The sequence below is a fragment of the Sciurus carolinensis genome, chromosome 9 (genome assembly GCF_902686445.1).
Source record: "Sciurus carolinensis chromosome 9, mSciCar1.2, whole genome shotgun sequence".
Lineage (NCBI taxonomy): Eukaryota > Metazoa > Chordata > Mammalia > Rodentia > Sciuridae > Sciurus > Sciurus carolinensis.
The window spans coordinates 141211293-141230846 of record NC_062221.1 but is presented as its reverse complement, the minus strand read 5'-3'; the positions used below and the strand labels follow the sequence as shown (position 1 = coordinate 141230846).

At 57.0% G+C, this 19554-nt stretch overlaps 1 protein-coding gene across 12 annotated transcripts in view; it reads right to left on the bottom strand.

The window, feature by feature from the left end:
* The window catches only part of Pcnt (pericentrin), a 91829-nt gene that overhangs the window by 48468 nt on the left and 23807 nt on the right, over window positions 1-19554 (bottom strand). For all 12 annotated transcript variants that reach the window (XM_047565152.1, XM_047565146.1, XM_047565151.1 and 9 more), the window contains exons 7-15: window positions 18931-19067; window positions 17792-17903; window positions 16125-16368; window positions 15666-15753; window positions 12218-12347; window positions 10924-11141; window positions 7567-8024; window positions 5681-6245; window positions 4687-4911 (exon numbers count right to left, since the gene is read on the bottom strand). In XM_047565152.1, coding sequence (XP_047421108.1) covers window positions 4687-4911; window positions 5681-6245; window positions 7567-8024; window positions 10924-11141; window positions 12218-12347; window positions 15666-15753; window positions 16125-16368; window positions 17792-17903; window positions 18931-19067 — 2177 coding nt within the window. The remainder of the gene's footprint in view (window positions 1-4686; window positions 4912-5680; window positions 6246-7566; window positions 8025-10923; window positions 11142-12217; window positions 12348-15665; window positions 15754-16124; window positions 16369-17791; window positions 17904-18930; window positions 19068-19554) is intronic.

Sequence of the window (19554 nt, the reverse complement as noted above, 5' to 3'; positions counted from 1 at the left end):
TTCAGTGCACCTCCACACCCTGACAGGACGCGGGCGTGAGGGGCCCAGGACCCCAGGGACCATCGACCCCACCCCAGGTCCTCCACGCTGGGAGGAGCTGCCATGGGTGACTGTGAGCTGAGCCTGGAGAAGGACTGAGGGAAGCAAAGGACAGAGGGGACACGAACGAGCCAAACCCATCCATCGAACCGTGCTCACAAAAGACCCAGGAAGGAAAAATCGCATCAGAAGAAATCCAGACTATAAAAAGAACTCCAGTGAGTCTTCAAGAAACAGGCAAAATAATAACAATAATAATAATAACAATAATAATAATAATTTAATAGAAAAAAGGCAAAAGACATAAGCCAGTATTTCATAAGAGAGGAAACACAAGCAGGCATAAACACATCTACCACACTGACAGATGCGCAACGCACCACAAGGGGACACACGTTCAGACCCCGACACACCACCACACAGACACGAGCTGGGAGTGGCAGGCCGGTCCCACAGGTGAGGTTCAGGTGTCAGTGGCTGGTCGAGACAAGCAGGGAGCCACCTCACAACAGAGCGGCACAACCTGACGGAAGGAACAGCACCAGCACTGGGAGTGCACACCTGGGGAGACGGCAGGAAAGCAGGGCCACCAAAGCACACAGAGGGCACGGGCACCGCAGGGGGCGGGTGCAGCTGACACACCCCATGGTCACAGGCACCCTGGTATGAGGACCACAGCAAGCAGAACTAGACAGGGGTGGCAGGATGCCAGAGCAGCAGCTCTGCTGGAGGCGGGGCATGAGCTCTGAGGGCCACGGTGGGACACAAGGATGCTCGCGCACACGTCTTTAAAAGGCTTGCAGGATCATCTCGCAACGTAAACCAAGTGTCCAGAGTCTGGTTTGCCTCAGGAGAGACTCTTCTGTGGCAGGGCAACAGGCAGCAGGCAGACTTCCCTCGCACACCCACAGCCTGTGCCAATCGGGATCACGGCTTGTGTGCACCTGCCCATGCCATTCAGCACGGGGGCAAGCTTGTCTTAGGAGGCCAAAGTAGGGCCCACGAGCACCCACCCCCACATGGCCCATAGAGCCCCAACTCCATCCCACATGCAGTCTGGGCTTCAGCATTACTGACCGTGGTCAGGGGGCAGGGGTCACTCCAAAGGGGCCTGGAAGGAAAAGAGCCACGACAGTCTTGGGTCCACAAGAGAGGGCAACGCTGAGCCCAGGCCCTCTGCTAGACATCGGTTCAGGGCACGTGGATGCCTGCCCTGCCCCAGCAAGGCTTAAGCACTTAGACACACAGACAGACTGGGGCAAAGCAAAGCACTCTCACACTGGCCAGCAGGCTGGCCTCCTGCAGACACCAGGCCGTCCCGCCCAGCACACCCTGCCAGCCCCGCAGCCGAGCCTGGCACTCCTGGGATCAGGGCCTCTGCACCACAGCTGTCCCTCAGGAGCCAGCCTCACTGCATGGCTGTCGAGAGGCCCGCCCCGGCTGCCCCTCTGCAGACACACCTTCCACCTCCAGCTGGAGCGGCCCTCCAACCCACCTGCTCTCAAGGGCGGGCCAGTCACGAGAAGGCGTTACTGTTAAAAAGGCCCTGAGTTCGAGCCCCAGTACCACAAAAAAAAAAAGTCATTCTCAGGTTTTTCTAAAACCCACACAATTATGAGACCACCACGTATCTGAGTCATTTGGGAGCGTGGCAGATGCACCTGGGCTGAGGGTGGGGAGTGGCCAAGAGCCAGGAAGACCCTGGGCCCCCACAGAGGCTGGACGTGGCTCCTCTCCACATTGCAAGGCTGACCTACGGGCAGACCTGGCTGTCATCCAATAGCGGCAGCTGCCCACAGTTGCCTCTGGCACTTGGGGTTCACTTCTACACTCAGACCTGTTGGCATCACCAGCAGAGGCTTCTCCAAGGGAGAGTTTCCAGCAAAAACAAAAAAAACAAAAACAAAAAAAAACCCGGGGCTTACGTTTTTAGAGAACGTTGGTCTCAAACACACTCCAAAGGGTAGTCACCTGGAAGTCACCTGGCTGCCTCGCGAGCACCAGCCGGCAAGACTGCTAACAAGCAGCTCCGCTCCTCAGACAGGTGTAGGACTATTTGTGGCCCGGGCAGAGCATGGCCACATGGCAAGAACAGCACGTCCCTACTATTTTGGGACAAAGGCCCTGGCGTGCCAGGGAGTGCCCTGAGTGGCTTCCTGTGATGGCTGAGGGCACAGCTGGGGGGAAATGGAGAAAGTATCCATGCTCCTGGCAGATCAGACCACAGGGTAGAGAACAGGGCCCCCCCCAATCACCCCCACAGAAGAGAACGTCAAGACTCAGCACCCACAAGGCCATGTGGAACCCAATCCCACAAGCATGGCAGGAAGAGGCAGGGTCTCAGCAGGACTCAGGCCACAGACGCACTCCTCGCTACTTGGCCAGGACGGGCTGAAGTCCCCACTGGATACTGAGGCACCAGGACTGGTGTGGGCCTGCCAGGTGGCAGGACAAGGGGTTACTGAACTATTTGATCTCGGCATACCCAGCTCCCCACAGCCCACCTGCTTCTGCCTGTGAAATCCACACACTAGCAACCACCTAAGAGGCTGTCTTACGTGCACACTCCCTAGGGCAAGGAAACGGCCCCGTGACTGGCAAAGCGCTCAGAGATGCCCCTGAGCACTGGGTACCTCTCCAGGGAACAGAGGTGCTGAGCCATGAACAAGGGCAACAGAGTTTGGAGAGGCATACAGATCCTCGGTGTGGCACAGGTAAGCCGAACAAAAGCAGCCTGTCTGTGACTGGAGGGCTCCAGAGGCCAAAGGACCTAACTCCTCCAGAAGGCCCGTGCTGCACACATCCACCACAGTCTGTAGCTCAAGGTGGCGCCTCAGGACAGAGGGGCAGCACCTCCCAATCCCAATGTGCAAGCCAAGGTGTGGGCAAGCACCGGCCTCCAGGACAGGCGGCCAGCATCCTCAGGTGTCCCAGCCCCACCTGGGTTTCAAATCCTCAGCACCTCCCTGGATCAGGTATCTTCGTCTTCCTGGTGGCCACCTGGCCCCTCTGAACGGTCCCTCAGGGCTGCATCTCAAGGGGGATATGTAGACCCGACTCCAGGACTTTTAAACACAGAAAGCAAATCTCATCGTCATGCTTCCTTTTATCTCTGTAATCTCTAACACCCGTTTAGGGAATGTCCATGAGAAGAAACAGCTTAAGCACTAATTTTAGAAATCAGTCCAGATGCCACACAATTAAGAACAGTAACTATGAACTGTTAATCCAGGAAACCTGGGCAAAGTTGAGGGCCTTATTTTATGCTTAGAAATGAGACATTAGAAGATCCTTATTTTCCAAGGCCCTGTGGAAACAGTGTTTGTGGAAATTCATCATCTCTGGCACACGCTTCACCTGAAATAAACAATCATGTAGGAGGCAATGCCCAGACTCTTCTACTCCCACCTCAGGAAAGTCAGAAGACAGGAGCCTTCTGATGCAGGAAGACCCAGGAAGGAAGACCCCAGGGCAGGTCAACCAGGTCCTCGGCTGACCTCAGGGACCTCTGTAGCCTGCAGGGTGTAACAGAATCATATGTGTGTGTGCGTACTGGGTACTGTGTGCAGCCAGCAGGCAGCATGGGGACAGGCTGTAACACAGAATCACATGTGCATGTGTGCTTGCATGTGCGCTGGGTACCATGTGCAGCCAGCAGGCAGCATGGGAACAGCATGTAATGCAGGATCACATGCTGAATGCCGCCCTTAACTGTCCATGGCCCACCCAATAAAAGAACAAGGACTTTGGGTTACTTCCCCCAACTTCACCCTCTCTCAGCAGGAAGCAGCTTGGAGATGTTCTCGCCCCTCTCTAATGCAGGCTGTCTGCCACAGGACCCTCAAACAACCTCCCACACAGCTCCCCCCACAACACTGGAGAAGCAAGGAGCTGCTTCCTGCAGGCCTGCTCCCCTCCTCCTGAGGGCTCTCCTTCCTGACAAGCCTCGCTGTACTTCCACTTCATCTGGTCCCTGTTTGCAGGTTTCTCTTTGAGAACACAGTGCGAATCTGCAGTGAGAGGGAGCTGAGGCTCAGGCCCACCCAGGTCAAGGGACCCAGCCAGGCCCTCCATAGCAGCCTCCCAAGTCCCACCTCAAAACCAGCACAGCGTGTGACAACACACTCACGTGGACATGTAGCCTAAAGGAGCCACGCTGCGTGCACACTTCTAAAAGCCCCATCCTGTTGTGTGGACACAAGTCACAATCCTGTACAGCTCACGCCACCCTCTGCATCCTCACAGGTTTGGCACCAACACAGCCACTGTGACCTCCCCATCAGCCCCAGGCTGCATGCACACCAGCACTGTCAGCCAGCCGAGCAGACACCAAACCCGGCCCCTCATGCCAGGTCCACGCCTCCTGAGGTCAACTCCTGCCTAGTCAGCAGTCCCATCAACCCCTTTTGTGTCAAGCTGCCAAATCGGCAACACCCCAAGGATCACCCACTGCCCTATAAGCCCACACCAGGGCTCTGCCCTCCAGAGACTACAAGAATCCCACAAAGGCACAAGATCTTGGGCGCCTCGGTGGGCTCTGCTCCCAACGGAGCTGACCCCTGGAGCAGGTGCTCTCACACCCACAGGCAGAAGCTCTGCAGCGCTCTGGTGGAAATGTGCAGGTCCTGAGCTGCACACAGCACTCACCCGCTCAGCCTGCTCCTGCGGTGCCTGCAGCTCCTGCAGCTTGGCCTGTTCTGCTTGCTGTGGCTGCACCTCGGCCAGGGCTGCGTGTGTGTCCCCCAGCTGCTGCAGGGTGGTTTGCTGTTGGACCTCCAGGAACAGAGCCTCCGCACCCAGCTTGCCCAATGCCACAACCCTCTCCTCCTCCAGCAGGTGCCTCTGATCACGCAGGGTTGCAGCCAGCTCCTCCTGCCAAGAGGGCATCCGTAGGCATTGTGCCCCAGCACAACCACCCAGGGCCCTGCACACCTCCACAGCTTTGCCAGGTGCGCAGAGCAGTTAATATTCCACAAGCTTCCAACCACCAAATTCTGCCACCAATCAAGTTACAACATGGTCTAAAATACATGTTCACATGTGCTACGGTTCTCCTAGAACACTACTTCTGTAAGCCAAACAGACCAAGGCCTACAGGTTTAAATCTGTGGCTGGGAACCAGTGAACCGACACAGCATCTGCCTGCTTGTGACAGAGAAGAAGCGTGGACACTGGGCGGCCAGCTGCAGCTGCAGCTCCTGAGGGTGGGGACCTGCCTGGGCATCAGACTCCTCTCCAAATTCAACCCAGAGAAGGCACAGCTCTGTCCTCCTGGACCTGTCTGGATACTGGGACCAAGAGCGCCCACCCTCCTGAGTAAGGAGACATCCTGGTGTGTAGTCTGCTCAGGGTCTAGCATCCCAGGTGCCACCTGTAGCACAAAGAGCAGCTTCGCCCATTCAGGAGGATAAAGTCCCCAGGCTGACGAGCAGAGGACGTGCGAAGCTCTGCAGTAGGCAGGTCTTGAGTCCAGCAGACGTGGCCTACCCATGACCAGGGGTGGGCCTCACATCCACAGCAAAGGGACTTCCCTAAAACCCCCTTCACACCAGAACCTCAGTGCATAGCTAAAGGGCCAACATGGCTCTAGAAATGGGACAGAAACATTTAACATCAGCCTGAGGCCAAGGGTCAGCCTCACCTGGTGCACACCCTGCAGCTCTGTGGCCAAGGCTTTCGGTTGCTCTGCATGTTTGGCACGCATTTCCATTCTCAGGCTTTCCTTGGCAGACTGAAGCTCCTCCTCATGTTTTAGCTTAAGTTTCTCCAACTCCTGAGTCAAAACTGCTTGGTGAGAAGACTCCTTTTTCTGCAGCTGTTCCTCAAGCTCCGCTCGCAAAAGCTCCAGAGCCTGCCTATGCTGGTCCTGAATGGCCTGAACCCCAGACAGATAGCAGGATTCCAGAGCATCCAGGCTGGACAAATGTCTCGTTTCCAGAGCACTGATTTCAGCAGCGTGTTTCATCTGCAGCTCAGCCACACGAGCCTCGAGTTGCACCTGCTGCTCCCTCTCCAGGGAGGCCGCCAGCTTGGCCAGCTCTGCCTGGTGCCTGCTCTCAAGCTCTGTCCTCAAGGCCAGAAGCTGCTGCTGGTGTCCCTGCTGCAGGAGCTGGAGCTCGTGGGTGTGCTTCTGCTGGGCGTCCTGCAGGAAGGCATCCTGCTCTGCAGCAAACTTCTCCATGATCTCCTGACGCTCCTCCAAAAACCTGAGGTGACACTCCAGGTGAGCATGGGCAGTAGGGCTTGTGGTCACGCTGCACTTGCCCCTGCAAGCCCCAGGCCACACTCTTCACTTGGCCTCAGATCAGAGCCTCAGCCCTGGCCTCTGTCTGCAGGGGCAGCTCAGGGGCAGAGCCAGGGCAGTCACTGGGGCACAGGCAGCAGGAGGCACACAGCACCCACAGGGAAGATGCCCACACATCCCTGAGGACCATGCAGGGCAGACTCGATCAGTGACTTGTCAAAGCCCTTGACCCAGGTCTTAGGCCACCTGCCCCTCGCAGGGCCACAGAGCAGCACAAGCACCTGGGGGATTCTAAGGAGGAGCAGAATCCCATCAGGAGCCAGGAAGAACTACAAGCGCTAGGAGAGTGCTGAGCTCCCAGTGGGCACAGGCCACGCTCACTGGTACACTCCGCCACGTTCATGTGAGGGACGTGACCCTAGCTGACCCGGCTGGGTGCGATGAACATTCAGGGGTCTTTCACAGATTGCCCTCCAGAACACAGACAGTGAGGTCCCGTGGGGCTGGACGCTGGCCCAGATGTGGCAGTCTGGGCTGAACCCAAGTCCAGGGCCCAGAGCATGACTCCTGCACACCCTGTGGCATGAGGAAGCTGAGCAGGAAGCAGGGACAGCAGGGCCAAGCCAGCACCAGGCCCAACAGCCCTTGCCAATGGTGATGGACCACCATAGCAGAGACTGGGGTGCACAAAGGGAAGGCCTAGTGGGGCTCTGAACCTATCTAGAACTTTAGGCAAGTGAAGGTAGAAACGATATTTAAAACTGTACACGACACCCACCGTCACGGGGGTAAGCTGCCTGCCTTAGGGTGGGCTGAAGACCTACCGCTGTTTCCTCTTTGTTGTTTTGCAGCACTGGGTGTTGCACCCAGGGGCGCTCTACTACTGGGCTGCGCCCCAGCCTTGATATATTTTTTTAAGACAGGGTCTTGCAAAGTTGCCCAGGTTGCCCTCAAACTTGACATCCTCCTGCCTCAGCCTCCTGGCTGCTGCTGAAATTTTAAAACACGCCCAGAAGAGAGACACAAAAGGTGTGTGTGCGCTAACGTCACAGAAGGAGCACCAGCTCCACAGGGAGGACCCAGACCTGTCGCCAGCACATCTGTCAGAGTGCGAGTCTGGCCCTGTGGCTTCAGAGTGAGAGTCTGGGCGTCACACCTCCCCCACCTCACCCAGATCCTCCCACCTGGCTGAGCGCCCACTGTGAGTCCTCCCAGGGGCCTCCCTCAGCCTGTGTGGCACCTCTGGAGACAGCTGCACCCACCCCACGGCCCGAGTCACCCACCTGTTCTGGGCCTGCATCAGCTGGAGGGCACACTCTTCCGTCCCCTGGAGGAGCACACCACGCTCCCCGTCTGGGGCCACGGGGGCCTCCTGGCCACACCCGCCACGGGGCAGAGCCTCGTCCCCTGCAAGTGCTTGTTCCAGCTGCCGCAGGCGGCCCTGCTGCTCCACCAGGGACTTCTCCAGGGCCTGGATCTGTGCTGCCTGCTGGTCCTGGAGGTGTCTCATCCGAGCTTCCCGACTCGAGAACCTGCTCACGACAGACCGCTTCTCAGACTCGGCCTTTTCTCTCAGAACACGGCACGTGGAAGCTAGGTTCTCCTCAGCTTCTCTCCTCAGGTCCTCGCGTAAAAGCTCCCACTCCACCTCTTTCTTTCTGAACTCTTGTTTCAGTAGCTGAACCTTCTGCTCAGCTTTATTTAGTTCTTCCTGGTGGTCTTCGACCAAACTACGTTTTACCTACAGATGACATAATTTTATTTAAGAGAAAAGAGATTAAAGGGCAAGATTTTTAGAAGCAATGACGGAAATCCATCTCTGAAGATAGGACTTTCCCAGCACAGGCGTTATGCTGAGCGCAGCAATGGTAGTGGCAGGGGCCTAGGATGCACACCCTGAACACTGGCCCCGCCCGTGACAAAACTAACCCCAGGGGACAACTGCAGCAGAGCCAGGGCTGGGGCCTCTTCCACTAGGACCCAAAGGAGACGCCCCACAGCAGGAAGATGGGAGGTCCAAGAGAGAAGAGCAAATGGTTCTGGGGTCCACACTGCTGATCTGCAATGATCTAAACTACTAACTCTGAAATCATCTTCTGCACAGGCAGATAAACAAGAAAGCCAAGCATAGGCATACGTTCCAAATTTGAAAAGGAAGAAAACAGATCAATAAAGCGCTAAATGACATCAAAGAGAAACAAACACAAACCAAAATAAGGTATAAAAGGCCAACCTCAACTCCTCCCTTAAGAATAAAGTCTAAACAAAAAATAAAGTCCAGGCCTGGTCCTGGCCATGGCTGAGCAGCTCCAATCAGATCAACCTCCCCAGGGACGACGGTAAACTGAGCAAACGCTGGTGACCACACAAGGCCTGGAAAGAGCTAAGGCAGCGGCAGCTCACATGTGGGACGAAGGAAGCCAGGCCGACTCCATCCCCAAAGCTTTAGGCTGACAGCAGCCCCAAGGTGCCTACCCAGAAACTCCCATCACCTTACCTGTGTGCACCAGAACAGGACAGGGAGGGGAAAGCCCTTAGACGCTGCCCACACTTCAGGCTGAGCCCTGATGGACACAGACATACTAACTCCAAAACAGGCCAGCTAAAGCCAGAAGAAGTGAACACACCAAGCTCAGTCCAACACAGAGGAGGGGACGTGATGTGCCCCATTCCCAGGACTGCCTGTGGAGACAGACGAGCTCTTCAGAAGGCCACAGCAGACCAGAGTCTTCACACACAGCATGCACAAGGTCCAGCTGACACACAGACAGGAAGGCACAACCCAGGGTGCAGAGAAAACACACCCAAGAGGACACAGACAATGAAACCAACAGAAAAAATTTAACCAACATCTTTAAGTCTTGACCGAAAAAACTGTCACCCTGGACATTTTAACGTATCAAAAAATATTCTTCAAGAATGAAAGGGAGGGCTGGGGAGATAGCTCAGTCGGTAGAGTGTTTACCTCGTAAGCACAAGGCTCTGGGTTCCATCCCCAGCACCCAAAAAAAAAAAAAAAAAAAAAAAAAAAAAAAAAAAATGAAAGGGAAACAAAGTCCTTTTTCAATAAAAGAAATCTTGTGCAGCAAGCACAGCAAGAAACACTAAAGGAAATTCTACAGGCTGAAGGGAAATGATACCACAAATTAACTCAAATTCTCGGGAGGAAATGAAGGTCTTCAGCAAAAGTCCAAGATGGTTTTCCTCTTAATTTCTCTCAAATACATGACTTTTCAGAGTAAATTCTTCATGTCATACAGTGGGGTTTACGACACAGGTGGATGTAGCACTGCTAAAATGTACTGCAAAGAGAGGTGACAGACACATCTACACAATGATGAGCTCTCACAGTTCCTGTGAAATGGTGTCCTGTTGACTCTACTGGGACCAAAATGCTAAAAACGTGCACTCTCATCTGTACAGCAAGTGTTAAAACCAAAGCAGAGAAGCATAACTTAAAAAAACGTTGCTAGAAAACACTCAATCCAAAAAGCAAGAAAAAAGGAGCAGAGGAACAAAAATAAAAAGAACACGTGCAGATGGTAACAACAGGGCTAGTCCACCACATCACTGCTCGAGGCTGGCAGACCCTCAGGGCCAGCACCAGGCAGGGATCCACAGGGTCTGAGGAGCACCAGGGGCCTCCCCGAGTGCACAGCACTTCCAGGGGAAGGCGAAGTGATGGCCTTGGAAGGTACACGTGGTTGGCAGGGCTGTACCCACAAAGTGGCTCCCAGACAAGTGCTGTGAGGACAAGAGGGTCACTTTCCCTGAAGACCCCAGGAGCAGAGCAGGCACAGCACAGCTTTCCAGGAGGACCCCAGGAGCAGAGCAGGCACAGCACAGCCTCAGAACACTTGCAGCAACTCAGATCAGAAGACAGATAGTCCCACCTCCCTCTCCTGGTAACTGGTGATCAGATACAGCGCTGGACTGGGGAATGCGCTCAGGAAGGCCTGTCCTTGCCAACAGTTCCTGTGCCTGCAGGGCCTTCCACAGAGCACTCTTGGCCCCACACAGCCTTACAGGGCCTCAGTGCAGACAGCAGCACGGGAAAACTCGCAACAGAGACTGATGAAGATGAAGCCCCACAGAGATGCTCAGAGAGAAGAACAGGGGGTGAAGCAGAGGGCACAGCAGACAAGGGGTCACGCCTGGTCACCAGCATGAACCAGGGAGGAGTTCCATCAGCACACACATGCAAAGATAGGAGTTTCTGCACGGTTCACTTTCATCTGCATGTAAGTGCACCTACAAGGCCTGCACCTGCACTGGCTGAGTGATGAGGCCCCTCACTGTCCACACTCAACAGTGGTGGTGACCTCACCACACCAAGCCTGGCTAAGAAGGGCTGGGAATGCAGGCTCTGCACAGTTGCACGACCATGGCCAGCAAGAGCCTGCAGATGAGGGACAAGACCTAAGACCCGGGCTGGACCACACAAGTGGCGGCGTCTCCCCAAGGAGCCTGAGTTGTCGGGACCTGTGCCGGCACAGGGTGGGGTGCTCTCTGACCCTATGAGCCCCAAATCCCAAACCACTGCGGGCACTGCCCTGTGAGGGCCAGTTCCAGATGTCGTGGACAACACCCTTACAGACGCCTCACGGGAGCCCCAGGACCGCCCGTCAGGCGCTACTCACTCTCTCCAGATCCTCTTTCAGACGGGTCTCGTGCTGCAACCTCTCCTGTAAGTTTCTGTTTTCTATTCTTAAGAGTTCAATTTCTTCCTTGAGCTCAGTCTGAAGCAGCGACAATCTGACCTTGTGCTCAGTTTCCAAAGCCAGGACTCTGGCCGCCACCTGCGTGCCCTCCTCCAGGGTTGCATCCTGCACACACCGGAGACACACCTGTGCATTCTCTGTGGAACAAGGGGGGCAGGAGGCAGTCAGGCACGGCAGCCCACCCACAGGCAGTGCCAGCAGAAGTGCACTTCACCAACAAGGGCTGTGCAGACACCAGGCGCAAAGGTCCTGGTGCCGACTCAGGATGGGTACGGCGCCCTATGGAGACACAGCTGTATCCTGAGTTGCAGGCGTACCCTGCCTGCCCAAGATCCTCCTTCAGATCAGGAAGATGCGCAACCAGCCACTGGTCAGCACAGGACAGGGCTTGATGCCAGAGGGCTCGGACTGTGAGTTGGGCAGACTGTCTCCTCTCCGCCAGGCCCAGGTCACCCTTTACAGAAGAGGGAAACAAAGGCACAGTCCTCAGAGTGAGGACAAGCCCTGTCACAGGGCAAGCATGGAGCGCCAGCCACGTCTGTGGGAGCGCACGGCAGCAGCAGCAGAGGCGCACTGGGACAAGAAGGGCAAGAGCAAGGCAGAGGCTGTGCGCCCTCAGCCACAGCACCGTGGAGCCTGACCCTCCCTCCCTCAAGGGGCCCCTCGGCCCTGCTCCTCGCCTCTGCAGTGCCCAGGGCAGGACTGGAGAGGCACCATGACTGTGTCTCTCACCAGCTGCCCTTAGCTGCCCACCTTCCTGGAATCCCCATCAATGGCCACTCTCCAGGCCCATCACTGAGCCTCTGGGATGAGCAAAGGTCCGCTGTCCTGCCACCCCCCCAACCACCCCATGACCAAGCCCCTTGCACTGCCTGGACATCCCACAGCCTGGGTCTGCCGGTTGCTGGGAGCACAGCATGATCCCAGGAGAGTCCCCACTCCCGAAGGTGAGCGGTAACTACTGACCAGAAACCTGTGACCCCAGGGCACTGCTACAGGCAGACCTGCTCCTGCCTAGAGACAGCCGCCCTGCAAACGGGCGGGGCCAGGAGCACAGGCTCCCAGCCAGGCAGCCTGCCAGTCCAACCTGCACGCCAGGGCTGCTCAGGTGGGCTTCCAGGCAGAGACTCACGGTCCAGCTTAGCAGGCAGCCAGGAAACTGGTCCTGGCCTAGCCCTCAGCAGCAATGGCAGGGACAGGGGGACAGGCACACCTTGGCCGTGCTGGTCTGCAGGCGCAGGCTGGAGTGGCTCTAGCTCCAACACCTGGGGTCCCAGGAGGCATCTGTCCAACGGGTCCTCATGCTGGATGTGGAGGGAGCAATCCCACGCTTCTGGCCCCATCTGTAAGCCACAGAGGACAGACACCTTGAGCCTGGGCACCCTGCTTGCTGCTGGTACCTCTGAAGGCACTGGCTGCTGTGATCAAAGAAAGGGTAGACGCCCTGCTAGAATGAGAGACCACACGGGCAAGCCTGTGCACCTCACCAGGACACAGGTGTGTCCACAACTGACCCTCCCTCTCCACCACTGTCCAGACCAGCCTGGAGAAGCCACAGACACAGCAGCTGCAGCCTGAGGACAGCATGTGCCACTAGGTATGTGTTGTGGCGTCGGAAGAATCCTTCCCCTCGGGTGCTCAGGCAGCAGTCAGACACGAGTGGGAATATTAGTGCAGTGGACAGTTCACAACAGCCCTGCCAGCAGTATCACGAGGTCTGACAAGACAAGGGAGGACAAAAGGCCTAACAGTCAGAACCTCCTGGACACAACCCTTCTGAGTGGAGGAGGCCTGGCAGACACAGCACGACCCCAACACTTGCAACTGCCACACAATCCTGAGTCCCTGGGAAAGCAAGAGGCCAGAGCCCACTGGTGACCTGGATTCTGTAAAACAAGTTCCAATAAGGACCCAGCAGCCAGGCCTGGAGAGCAAGAGTCAATACCACTGCAACAGGACCCCCTCTCCCCAGTGGTTCTGCTTAGATGCAAACCTAAGATGGGGGGAAGCAAATGTGGTAGAGGCCTAGGCACTGACAGGATCCAACGGTCACCCGAGAGCCAGGAGGCTTGGGCAGGGCTCCTAAAACGCCCCTCCACCCAGCAGAGCTGACCTCAGGAAGGGCACACCAAGGCTCTCCTTGCACCTCTCCCCAGAGCACCTTCTGCAGAGCTCCCATCCGGCCGGAGGAGCGTCTAGGCCCCAAGAGCAGTACTCAGCGGGAGCTGCCTTCGCAGGTGCCCGCTTCTCCTTGCCTCAGATCTTGCGCCGGGGACTCTCCTAAGTTCTGACTGCCGTGACCTGCTGCAGCAGCAGTGAGACCTCACCACACCCGCACCTGGCACTCAGCGCCACCGAGGACCCAGAAGCCAACTCCAGAGCCTGACCAAGCCTGCGAGTCAGGCTGCAGGCCGACTGCCACTCTGCCCCACCTCACGCTCCCCCTCTGGGGGGCCAGCCTGCCGGCCCAAGGGCTCCACTCACCTCCTCCAGCCACTCCCTTCTGTCCTTTGCAGGCACTTCCTTGGTAACTCCTCGGGCATCAGAGCCTACCTAGGCATTCACCTCTTGGGACTCAGACGGGTACCTCCCTGCCTCCAACCCCACCCCTCCTCAGAGAGCCCTGCTCTGTTGAGGGCTCTGCTCCCCTGTGCTGTGTCACACACCACGAGCCACATGCATGTCCTCTCTACCTCTGCACGGCCCTCCAGAGCCCAATGCCAGGATTCCTCAGGCACAGGACAAGGACACATTCTGTGCTCCCCACAAGGAGACAGAAGGCTGTGGACATCCAGGGTGGTCTTCAGGAGGAGAAGCCTCCACCCACACCTGAACAGGAGGACACGAAGAACACAGAGAGCAAAGCCAGAAACTGAAAATGGCATGGGGATAAGCAGTGTCCCTGAATCACCAGAAGTAGACAACAGACAAAACCGCCCACTCAGAAGGAACCACAGCTGCAGAGAGCAGCCTGAGAACACACACTGTCCTGGAGTCACACGGGCCTCACGGGGCGACAGCAGCTACAGAAGCGGGGGATTCAGGTGCTCAGCAGCCCTCCCACATACAGCAGGTGGAGCGACAGTCTGAGCTTCAAAGGCCCCCCTGGTCCCAGCGAGCAAAGCCAGTACAGGCAGATGGAGACACAGGCTGGAGGTTGCAGGCACCAGCCTGAGAGCCACAGGCAGCCTGGAGAGAGGTCACAGTAGGACCATGACAATGACACCAGCTCAAATGTGACAGAGCAGCCAACCTTACACACCCAGGAAGGGAACAGAACGGCGCCCTAAGGCAGGAGGCACAGGCAGAAGCACTGTTCCTGGGCAGCCAGGGCACAGGGCAGGCTGGAGGGAAGGGCCCCAGCAATGGGAGCACAGGGAGACCCCAGAAGCGAGGGCAGAGAGCTGCGGAGAGCCGCGTCCAGGAGACAGACGCGCGCTGCGCCAAGGCACAGCCATGCTGGCACACCAGAAAACCAGGAGGCTGCGTGGAACTTCCCTGCAGCTGGCACAGTCTGCCCTGTGCTCCTGCACACGGACGGGAGGAGGCAGCTGAGCACCACACGCTCCGCCTGAGCAAGAAAAAGCCGCTGTTCACGGCCGTATGGGTGAGAACCTGAGCTCTGGAGACCACCACGCTGGGTCCTCCTAGATCCGCACAGGGCAGTCCTGATCCCAGGACCTTGGGATGGGACCGCATTTAGAGATGAGGTCTTCACAGGTAAATGTCAAGACAAAGAGAGGTCACTAGGGCGTTCTCTGATCCAACAGGACCAGTGTCCTCATGAGAGACCAGGACACAGATCACACAGAAGGACCACCAAGGTAGGACACAGGGAGAAGACACCACCTGTAAGCCAGGGAGAAGGGTCTCAAAGGATGTGACAGAACGAGTCTCTCCTGCCCGAGCCCCAGGACGCCTGCTCTGCCATGGAATGCCCCAACGTCGACCAACACAACCAGGACTGCAGCCATTTGGACCTGAAGAGAGAGTGTCCCCGAAGCAGAGCGCTCTGTGCTGAAGGCAGCGCTGCCAGGCCGGCGGGCCCTGGGCTGCGGGTCTTCCAAGGAAGGACGTCAGATGACCCAGTCACACCAGCCAGCACCCCAGGAGCTGTGTGCAGAGTGCTTTGCACAGAGATTAAACACAACAGAGGCTGAACCCTTCCAGGGACCGGGAAGGGTGCTGGGGGAGGAGGTGGGGTGAGGGGCAGCTGGACAGATCAGCACAGGAGGCTGCACACCCGGGAAGCCACAGTGCTGCCATCGCCATGTCAAGGTGTCTCACGCGGGTCCCTCTGAGGCCCTCGACTGCACTGTCCACGTGTATTGACACTGTCACCCAAGCAGCAGCAGCAGCAAGAGCAACAGAACACAACACGAGGGGGTAACCGGAGGAGCAGGAAACACGCGGGTTGGCAGAAAGAAGCTCCGATCAAACTCAAAACAGTGGCACAGCCTTCAACTGTCAAGGCGGGCCGGCCGGCGGCTCAGGGAGGGCACAGGCAGAGGGAAGCTTGTCAGCAGGATGCGCAGCCACGAGGTACTCCTCAGAGGAGCAGGCCTCCCTCAGTGAATCCCCCTGCCCTGGCAGACAGCTACTTCTAAATCACAGAGCAGTGACCACAACCCTTGCTCAGTGATCAAGACAAAGGCCATCACCTTCTGCTGCCCAAGATGACTGTCAAGTTGATCACTGTGTTCTTTTCTTTTTCCATCAGACATGTCTTCTAAAAACGTACAGGATGAACTAAGAAAGAAAGTATGTTTAAAAGCGTCATACATGACCCCTTCAGCGGCACCCACCCACTCTCCCTGGGCACAAAGCAGAGGCCCTGGTCAAGGATGGGATGGCCAGGTCTGCCCTCGTCTCAGTCAGCATCCTGGGACAGGGAGCCAGACCAGTCGCAGGGCGCCTGCAGCCACAGTGGGGACCGACAGCCCAGCAACCCACAGGTGCCAGTGTGGCCCCATCTCACGTGCAATCCAGACCAGAGAGCTCACTTCTAAAACTGGGCCACCAGTCTCTACTGGCACAGATGGCAAACACAGGATTCAAACTGGCCCAAGGTCCCGCCTGTGCTTCAGAACCACTCCCAGTGACAACTGCTTCCTCAGCACCTGACTTCCTCAGACCCCAGAGGGAACTCTTCCTTTGCCTCCTGCAGCCGCTGCTGAAACAGAGTCAGGTCCTCCTGATAAGTCTTCTCAGCATCTCTCAACTTCTTCTCAAAATAGACCCTCAGCTGCTCCAGCTCAGACTCGTGCTGGCTTCTGTCCCGCTGCTGCTGCTGAGCAAAGTCTCGCCGCAGGTGCTCCAGCTCCTCCAGGCAGGACGCACGGGCCAGGAGCGGCTCCAGAGACCCTTCAACAGGAAGAGACTCACAATCACCAGAGCAGAACACTTACAAACACGGGAGACAGGGAGGCCACCAAGCGGATGCCAAGAGGGGCCCAGGCCCAGACCTGGGGGCGGAGGAGTGCCCTCCCAGGCTGCTCAGCACCTCGAGAGCCCCTGCAAGGCAGCACTTTCTCCGACTGGTAGTCCAGGAGCCAGAGAGACTCACTGTGGCAGGAAGAATGGGCCCAGCCAACAGCCTCCAAGAAAAGAAATAAATGTCAATCCCACATCCATGGGACCTGGATCCTGCACAATCCAAGAAGCCTGGAAGTGGGTTTGGGGAGGCATGCAGCCACAGGCAGCTGGGTTTCACCTGTGGGAGCCCCTGGCCAGAGGGTCAGACGTCACAGAGCTCCTGACTGATCAGGGCTCACCACAACCACACAAGAACTACAGTCCTAGAGTTGCTGGCTGGTCAGGGTGGACCGTCACCACCCAGAGCGCCCGCTTGGGGCCTTGGAGTGAAGGAAGACTTGTAGAGGAGCACGAGGGGCCTGAGCACGGGCAGCCGCACCTCTGGCCCCGTCGTCATCTCTCTCCTCCAGCCTCCAGTGACTCACAGACCCCAGGGACAGCTGACACACTGCCCACTGCACATGGTCACAGACAGAACCTGGGGCTGGGAGACGAAGCCCATGCCTCCCTCGCCAGTGCATGGCCTGGGCCAGGCCTGGCTCTCCCTGCCTACAGGCACAAGTGGCTCTGCCTGCTCTGGAGCAGCCGTGTCCTAACAGCTGAGCAGAAACCAAAGGGATGTGAATGGAGGGCTTGGCTACCAGAGAAGAGCAGGACCAATCTGCCCCAGACAAAGTGGTCACCACTGGTGGGCCCTGGATACTCAGGGATCGACCTTCAACACCGGAGCTGGAACAACTGCAGGCTACCAGCTCCCACCTGAGGCAGCACACAGGACCACCACATAGTGAGCGGCAGGGCCAGGAGAAGGCTGAGCACCACAGGCGCCTACCTCACACTGGAGACAGCCCCAAGATGTCAGTCTGCAGTCTTAGGGTCATACAAGCACTCAGCTGACTCACCTAAGGATAAAACCATGGCTCTCCACCTCGGAACAGTGCAACCAGTGCAAGGTTCCTGCACTTCAGAACCATTCCCAATGACTGCTGCTTCCTGTGCCTGACTTCTACATGCCCCAGAACACAGAATAAAACAGCAAGCTTCAAAAGTCACTTTTTTGTGCTAACTACAGCTACTAAATTCCAGTGCAGGGGTCTTGATGATGAAAAACATGACTTCAGGGCTTGGCATGTGGCTCAGTGGCTGAGCACTTACATTGCACTCAAGACCCTGGGTTCCCAGCACCGCAAAAATGAAAAGCACACACAGCTTTGCTTTGGAGGGCTTGAATCTCCCACACAAAACTGCTCACCATTCAGTTCCTCTCTGCTGGTTCTCGCAGACTCCAGCTGGGACCACAGGCGCTTGACTTCTTCTTGTGACTGGGCCTTCAGGTCTTCGTAGGATGCTTGAAGATTCTCCAGCTGGAAAAGGAGAGCACACTGTGAGGACCGCAGGAGACCAGCCCAGGCAGCGCCAGGAGTGGTTCTGTGCTGTGGTCTGCGTTACCTGCAAACACCTCAGGGCCCAGCAGCTGGCAGGCAGGAGCCAGACACATGCGGAGTGGAAACTCACACCCCAAACTGGGCAACCAGAACAGAGCCGCCAGAGCAGCTCCACCTAAACGAGGCCCAGGCCAGAGTCAGTGTCACCTAAAAGTAACAGCTAGGCGCAATGATGCCTGCCTGTGACCCCAGCTCCTCAGAAGGCTGAGGCAGCAGGGTCACGCAAGCCTAGGAGCCCAAGGCCAGCCTGGGCGGCACAGCAAGAACAGGTAACAGTCAATTCTGGGTGTGTGTGTTCACAGCACAACTTCAGCATGTCCTTGCCCTGGGGACAGTGTGGCCACCTGCCTGCTGCCTGGAGTCAGCTGCGTCATTCCTGCCGCGGCCTTGCTCCCAGCTGCAGCCATCATCTGTGAAGCTGTCTGCGCCCTCTGGGCATAGGACAGGGGCACACACATGACACGGTGGGACCTGCAGGAGGGGCTCACAGCACCACTAATGTAAAGCAGGACCAGCACTCAAAACAAGGGGTGCTTCAAGTTCAGAAGCAGGTCACCTCACACTCGGACAATGTCAAGTACCCACAAAGCAGTGTGAAGGGCCGGGCCTCTAAGCCACATCCCAGCCCTTTTTATTTTTGAGACAGGGCCTTGCTGAACTGCCAAGGCTGGTCTTGAACTTTCGATCCTCCTGCCTCAGCCTCCCACGATTATGGGATTACAGGCGTGTGCTGCCACGCCCAAATTAGCATTTGGGATCTTTATCAACGTCCCAGGTGGACTTGTAGAGAACGTGCACTTTCTAAGTACAAGGCAAGAATGCCATGATGACATGAACCTCAGACTCTGACCCTGTGCATTCACCAAATGAGTCTCCTCAAAGGCAGAACTCAGCCTCAGCAGAAGAACGCCTGAGCACACGGCCAGCAGCAGCGTCCTGTGCCTACCTCCAGCTGTTTCCCCTTCTCCCTTTCTCTGGATCTCGACTCCAGGTCTTCGAGGCACTGGCGATGCTCTGCCTGCAGGTCCTCTCGTAGCTGCCTGATGGCCGCCTGGTGTTGAGCCTCCAGGTTCTTCAGGGAGACTAGAAGCAGCACCAACCTCACCTCATTTTCAAGGAGATGCCACTCTCCCTCCTCAGCAGCACTGGCTGCAGGTCACCACTGAGATGACCACAGCGAGTCTCACTGCCCACCACTGTGCTCCATCCTAGGCCCATGCCCGCCTGGACAGCACTCCACACCAGAGGTGTGGCTGGGAAGGGCAAGGCTGAGCCACAGCCAGCAGGCCCAGTCCGCATCCTGTCGCAGTAGCCACTCTGCTCTCCCCGGGAGGAGGAAGAGACAGGGTGGCTTGCAGGCAGCATCGCCCCCCACTGAGGGCCAGCAGCCACCACCAGAAACTACTGTTTTGGTAGCAATTTAGTAAATGAACACATAAAAGGTGTTTTTGAAATGGAAGTCAGGTGGGCAGCAAGGAGGTCTCCCAACCCGCCACCAGGCCCACCTGGCACTGAAAACAAAGGTGGCAGAAGTGTGTTGGTCTGTGTGGTAAGTTGTGAGATCCTGAGA